The sequence below is a fragment of the Lissotriton vulgaris genome, chromosome 10, assembly GCF_964263255.1.
Source record: "Lissotriton vulgaris chromosome 10, aLisVul1.2, whole genome shotgun sequence".
Taxonomy (NCBI): domain Eukaryota; kingdom Metazoa; phylum Chordata; class Amphibia; order Caudata; family Salamandridae; genus Lissotriton; species Lissotriton vulgaris.
Window position 1 is genome coordinate 335281601 of NC_141698.1, and position 7443 is coordinate 335289043.

General features: G+C 49.1%; 1 protein-coding gene across 1 annotated transcript; it reads right to left on the reverse strand.

Annotated features, from left to right (window-relative positions):
- Positions 1-1540: 1540 nt before the first annotated feature.
- On the reverse strand, positions 1541-7121 carry LOC147685203 (uncharacterized). The gene is made up of 3 exons (XM_086939767.1): positions 6787-7121; positions 5284-6035; positions 1541-1687 (listed from the first exon to the last, which is right to left on the reverse strand). Exons 1-3 carry the CDS (start codon positions 7094-7096, stop codon positions 1541-1543), a joined length of 1209 nt encoding a protein of 402 aa, XP_086795893.1. The 5' UTR covers positions 7097-7121.
- Positions 7122-7443: the final 322 nt, after the last annotated feature.

The window sequence follows — 7443 nt, forward strand, 5'->3', positions numbered from 1 at the left end:
GACTTAATTAGGGTTTCCCCGATCCCTAGTTTAGGAACGGATTAATTAGAAGATTTTAAATATCCTCATGTATAGACAGGACAATCAAAACCTGCAATCTAATCATCAGATTATTTGTCTTATCTTTTTTATCACTGTTACTGAATTTCCGTTTTCTTCTTATTACTGAGGCTTAAATTAATCTGAGGATTCGGATTTGCATTGGGGGTTCTGTATTTCTATAACATGTTCACAAGACTCCTTTATGTCAGTCTGTGTTCTATTCTGTTCTAGATATTTATTTATTCTTATGTTCATTATTTGTTCTAGATGTGTACTTTTCTTATCTGTCTGTAAAGCGCTCTGATACTCCTGGGTCCAGTAGCGCTATATAAAACCTTTTTAAAAATAAATAAATAAAAATAAACCTTTTAACACTCATAGGTTGGAATATTATTGTGTAGTTGAGAGGATTTCACTGTAAACTCAACATTTGATTTGATGTTAACTCTCTTTTACCTCTCAGGCAACTACAAATGTCTTTTGAGCGGAGAGTGAAGGTAAGAAGACCCAGTGCCCTCTCAGATCGTAGCAGAGTGTTGATGCTTGGTTCCTGAAGTAGAGGGAGTTAGAAAATCGTATTCTAGATTAGCCCAGACCCAATCCCAATCCCTAGCCCCCATGCCTTGACTTAGACGATCGGTGAAGTTCCTGCAGTTCGGGAGCGAGTTGTAACAGAGGTGGAGTATGTATTAATAGGGTCATGTGTTGCAGTGGCTGGCATTTAGATTGCAGTGTTCTTTGGAGATGTTTTAAGTGTTGTGTGAATGTGGCGCTTAATACAGAGAAGTTGAAGCTGTTGTCGGGTCCGACGTGGCCTTAGATCCAGGATAATACTAAACAGTGAAGAAGGCACCATTTGTAGTTGTCGGCTGAGTTTTGTGGTGCTTGTCGTGAGATGTTATCAGCAGCACAGTTGACATAGGGACGTTGATTTTGTGTGAAAGTGAGACGAGCGGAATGGTAGACCCTTTGCACAGGGGGAAGCTGTGCTAATCAGAGTGCATCCTTGCAGGTCGAGGTTTCATTCAAGTGTATGCCTGAGTAGGTAATTAAGAGTAATTCAGAGTCATTTCTTGTGGGACTGAGTATTGTAAATTCTTTAGAGAAGCAGTACAAGTTATTTTTTGAAGTTGCTATGCATTTGTAGTGCATGTTTAGTGCTGAGAAGACTTCATTTGTGAAGGCTGTAAAGGAGGGGGAGCCGCTGTGAGAAATTGAAATTGAAATTGACGTCACTGTGTGCTGCACTGGGATTGAGTGGTTTTTGTAAAACAATGTTGTTATTGGTTGGTTCATGTCATCAAGTGCCATGCTGGTATTGATCAGTGATTTAAGGTGAGAATTTTGGTTAAGGTATTATTCAGATTGAAATTATTGACTGATTTATTAAAATATGAAGTGTCGAAAAGTTTTATGAGATTTAGTGAGAGGAGATGTGACAATACCTGTCAGAAAGGGAGAAAAGGCAACACCTGAAGACACTGCAGGTACTTTCATGTCAATAAATGTAGGGCTCCATACCTGTAGTTGGCGTAAACAATTGCACAAGATCACTGAGAAAGAAGGTGCACTGGTTTTCCCACGCTATGGTACATTCAATATGAGACACATATAAAGTCATTTGAGGGATTAGGTCATCACAAACCTAAAGATTAGAGAAAACGTATAAGTAAGAGTAAGGGTCATCAATAGATATTTGAGAGGTCGTCTCCTCATTTTATCGAGGCATACTTCCTCATTTGACGACCTCTCAAACCTGGGTAGAAACAGTGACAGCCCAGCGGACTTGACCAGAGGAAGTTAATCTTCCCCTCTTAGCTCTCATAAATCCATGGTGAGGACACAACAACTTGGTCCTGTCTTTTTCTGTAGATAAGACAAGAGGAGGGGGGATATAAAATATACCTAGAAGTATACTCAAAAAGATTCATTTATTTTGTGAGTACCTCTGGTATGTTTAAAAACATAGGAGAAGTGATGGTCATCTGGTGATGGATAATGAATCACCTGACCTAATTATATTACCAACATGTTTCGACCTCTTATTCTGCCTAACAAGGTCTGAGGTCTTTGTTAGGGTAATTAAGCTATGGAATACACTCAAACCATGCTATAGGGCTATAAACTGTAACCCTACCAGTCCCTCTGCTGTTTCTGCCACACCTGCAGGAAAGAAAACCAAAGAAAAATCTTTTTTGTAAAGGAGGGACATTCTCAATCCATGTGACACGCTCCTGTTTAGACGCTCCTTTAATCTTGTGGATATCATTAATTCATACAAAACATCTTAGAGCATTCACCTATCTTGTGATTTTTTTGGGGGGGCTTGCCAGCCTCTGAGAAGTGGTGGTCAAAACATCTCCAATCTGACTAACACTATCTATAGCATTTTTTTAAACAAGAGGTTTCTTATAAAATTGTTGTTTTTATTATGGTTATTGTTTCTAATGAACACTAGGGGGTCCATTAGGATAGCGGGCGGTGGCACTACCGAAACGATGGCGGGGCGGAAAAACAGCTTTTTCCGCCCGCTAGCAGTGGAACTCACGTCCGCCACATTAGGATATGTAAACACAGGTCATTTCCCGTCCGCCGCGGAGCGCCTCGCTCCGCCATCAAGGTGCGCCCGCCACCGCGGCGGCTGCAGCCAATCGAGACCCTCCGCCGCGGTCGATGACGTCCGCCCCGCTCGACAAATTAGGATGGGCCAAACAAGCTGACGCACCGCACCGGAGACACCGCACAGCTCTAGCAGGCGGAAAGTCTACAGCGGAGCACGCACGCCGAGATCCGACATGAACCCCATGGACCCAGCCCTCCACATGCATCCGGTCATGTACCTGCTGCAACACTATCGCCAGATGGGCCGCCGCGGACGCCGCCACAGGTACGTCACTACACATATACACCACACAACACACATGCCGACACAGGTCCCAAGCACAACACTGGCATCCTGCTGGGGGGCACAACACATCCACATGGGCACCCACACATCACCCACCTCAGAACAAGGCACCCCACGGCATCCGGAACACACAACGTCGGCCAACCTGCAGCAACGTCACGGTCACGGACACGTCACCGCCGCGGTCAACACATGCACACAATGCAGAAGGCAGGGCAACACCAAGGCATGGACACATTCCAAACATCACAGCGACACACCACCCCGACCAACACTGCACACCACCCGAAGTAGTCACAGGCCAGGTGCCAATCCCGTGCACCCCCTTGCACATCAACAAGCACTGTAACAACAAGCACAATACACACAAACTGCGACACACAACCAGGGACAAAGGCACAGCAGGATTGCCTGACAACGGACACACAACACCAGTGCACTCCCCACAGCCCACACAATTGTATACAAACATCCACACAGGGCAAGACAAAACATACAACAGGCATACAACTCCTGCCTGACACATGTGTGTCTCACACCATACAGGGGCACACATACATACACTACAAACTAACACCCTTCACACTGCACACCTCTGCCAAACACATGCCATGTAAGCCATGCCACCAAGGGCCAACACAAGACGACCATACACATACACGCCAGGGCACACAGAATGGGAAACACACACCTCATCACATCATAAACATCTACTACACCACAGCACAGCTGCACACCCTGTGCTGCCAGTGTCCCCCAAGGTGACCTGTGAACAGTGTATGCAGCAATAGCAATTCACCCACACGAAAACTGCATGGCCTGCCAAATAACCATCACAGAGTACAACATCAGCAGGGCCACAATGGACTGAAGAACCTGTCCCCCTGTCTAAAAATCATATGGCCACATACAACCTTGCAATGGTGATGTACAAAATAGACCATGGAACTCAGTCAAACAAGAAAATGACTTTAATCAGTAAGGAGACAGAGAAAACACACCATAATGTACTGTATTTATTCACATATTGCACAGATGTAGCTACACAACATAAGTAGACAACAGCAACTCTCAAAATCATGTGCAAATGCCATAGACTATGCACTGGTGAATCACAATCGGGAAGTGCAAAGTCCTTGGCAGGGCAGGGTACAGCACATCAGAGCAACAGGCCCAGAGTCCTTGGCAGGGGAGAGCACATCAGAGCAACAGGCCCAGTGTCCTTGGCAGGGCAGGGTACAGCACATCAGAGCAACAGGCCCAGAGTCCTTGGCAGGGCAGGGTACAGCACATCAGAGCAACAGGCCCAGAGTCCCTGGCAGGGGAGAGCACATCAGAGCAACAGGCCCAGTGTCCTTGGCAGGGCAGGGTACAGCACATCAGAGCAACAGGCCCAGAGTCCCTGGCAGGGGAGAGCACATCAGAGCAACAGGCCCAGTGTCCTTGGCAGGGTACAGCACATCAGAGCAACAGGCCCAGGAACACACCCACATCGCTAACAATGGTGTACTGTAGCACACCTATGTGTGGCACAGGCGTCTGAGGGTGTTGACAACTCACTCCTGGCTGTCATGTGGAGTGGAACCTGGCTGTGTGTCAGGGACTGCAGGTCGACTTGACTGGTGTGACAGAGGGACATGTGGTGTGGCTATAACAGAGGGCCTGCAAGGTGGAGGGCTGTGCGGACCAGGTGGCACCGTGGCACGTGGAGGTGGAGTCATGCACGCCCTTGACACAGTGTGGGTGGGAGAGGTTGGAGGGGTGCCCTTCCACTTCTTTGGAATATGAATTTGCTTCCCTGTCATGGGGTTGATGGGAAGTGGCGTTGACACCACCTGCACACCCCCCAACTGTTCCACTTCAGGGGCAGACACTGCCACTCCCTCTGGAGAAGTGCTTGATCCTGCAGTACGCTTGTGCTGGCTACACCTCCGGACCACTTTAGCCTCTCTGGAAGGTGTACCCCCCACAGTGACCACCTTCCCACTTACCCCAGGGATGGCCACTACACTGCCCTCCTGTCCCTTCTTGCCAGGGATGGCCACTACACTGCCCTCCTGTCCCTTCTTGCCAGGGATGGCCACTACACTGCCCTTCTTTGCCACAATGACTGGGCTGGTCACAACAGGGCTTCCCTCCACCTGCCTCGATGTACTTTGTTCTGGGGTTGATGTGGTAGGTGGGTGTGTCCCTGTGTTCACCCCAGGTGTAGTCATGACATCCCACACATCCTCTGTGGGCATAGCAGAGTCAATATCTGGTGATGGCTCAGCAGCATGTGAGCCTGATGTCTGACACAATGTTCTTCTGGCCTTGCTCTTCTGTGACTTCACCTTGTCTGTGCATATTGGGGGGTCCCTGCCCTTCTTTGGGGATGGAGTCTGTGGACGGGATTGTTTGCTTTGGGTCTGAGCTGTGCTCCTAGTGTTGTAACGTTTACTTGATGTATGTCCCAAGTGCTCACTGTCATCTGATGTGGCCACTGACTGGGTGGACGTCACAGGCACCTGAGCTGCAAAGGGGGCATGTTGGAGGGCTGACGTCACTGTACCTGACAATGACAGGAGTGTACGATGTAGGCCACCCACGTCAGAGTGTATGCCCTCCATGAATGCCAGAACCTGCCCTATTTTGTAATCGTGGGCACTGAAGGCATTCAGCAGGGCGGTCTGGCCCACGCAAAGTTGCCGCAGGAGCTCTACGCACTCTGCACTGAGGGCAGCAGGGGGGACAGGTGCAGGTGCTGCGGTGCCATGTGTGAATGTCACACGTCCCCTCTTAGTGACACGGATACGGCCAGCCCCAGAGGAAGTGGATGGGAGGGTGGGCAGTGGCCGTTGGTAGTCAGATGCAGCAGCAGAGTCCCCATCCCCTGTGGCTGCTAACAGGGACTCATCCCCCCTGCCATCAGATGAAGTGGTACTCTGTGTCTCAGCCACAGATTCCTCATGCATACTCCTGTCACCCTCAGTAGCGCTGGTGTGGTCAGTGTCACTTTGCTCCGTCTCACCCTGCTCTGCTGCCGCTGTCGTGCTGGTCTCCCCACCACTTTCAGGATCATGTTCCGCCGTGGTGTCTTCCGAATCTGCATTAGTGACAGAAACATGGTTGTATAAGTGTCATAGTCTGGTCACACGATATCAGAGCAATGCAGCACATGAGAGGCCTAGAGCTACATGGTAACCACCACACCCTCAAATCATTGTGCTGCTACACACCAGTTACACCACAACTGAGCCTGTCATGCAGACAAACAGGCAGGAGTGGACCAATGTCGATGACACACAGCACTACACCCTGCCCATGGATGGTGTTCCCCTAGCCCACATGGACCTGCCCCACGGACATGATGTAGCCACAACTAACATCACCACTTCCAGAGCCTAAAGGGATCCAGAGGGGAATACACACACCTGTTTTGTCTACACATGCCACATTGTCAAATAGGCCATTACAATCACCATGTGCCAATGTGGGTTCACATTGTTGTCAGATGTGTGGGCCACTACCATGCAGGTGCATGCAAAGTAGACTGACATGGTGTAACACTCATTAAGTGGACACAGCTGTACAGCATAATAGGGACTACACCCACCATCACAAAGAAGAGTGACCATGTGGACAACAAAATATATGTCAAGGACTGAAAACTGCAGCCAGGAGCTGCAGAGTAAGGCCATGGTGGGCCAATGCCTCATACAGACACACATCACAGTTGCCACTCACATCACATATCACAGCATGGCAGCACACGCACATCACATGTGTCACCGCAGACACAGGCACTCTACACATGCATCCACTCCCAGACAAACTCTCCCTCCCCGGATACTCACCATCGCTGTCTTGCTGCTGAAGCCCCTTCAGACGTGCATCCAGGTCTGGATAGGTCACTGCCAGTATGCGTGCCATCAGCGGAGTCATGGTGCGGCGTGCCACACGCCCTGTGCGTGGTACCATCCCCAACTTCATCTCTGCCACTTGCTTAGCCAGCCGGCTGATGTCGTCCCACCTCTTGTGACAGTGTGTGTGTCGTCTGTTTGATACCCCCAGGGCTCGCACCTTTGCTGCTATGGCCCTCCAGACAGCCTTACGTTGGTGTACTTTGAGCTGCAGGTATGAGAGTAAAGAAGGACTAATGAACATTTACACATTGTCATATGTCAGCATCTATCAGTACAGCAGCCAGACACTGAATCTGGACGCACAGTGACCCCCCTCCCTCCAGAACTGGGGGTACCCTCACAAGGCCACTCTGCATGGCATAAACATTAGTGAATGCATGCACACATTGAGCTTCGTAGTCTCCATGATTATCACACTGAAGAATGATGATTCAACACAAATGCATCGACAGCACTGTGTAAATCATAAATTGTACAGGGCATTGATGTGGCATATCCACTAATCAGTGTGCAGCAACTGTAGCATGTAAGTTGGCTGATGGACAAACTTTGGAAGGGCAGCCACTGAACCTACTCTGTGGGGCACAC

Excerpts from the sequence above, each read along its gene's own strand:
- LOC147685203 (XM_086939767.1), bottom strand. The coding sequence starts at position 7,096 with ATGTTCATTAGTCCTTCTTTACTCTCATACCTGCAGCTCAAAGTACAC. Across the intron at positions 6,036-6,786 it reads TCAGCAGCAAGACAGCGATG|ATTCGGAAGACACCACGGCG; the intron begins GTGAGTATCCGG and ends TCACTAATGCAG. Across the intron at positions 1,688-5,283 it reads CCCCAATATGCACAGACAAG|GTTTGTGATGACCTAATCCC; the intron begins GTGAAGTCACAG and ends TCTAATCTTTAG.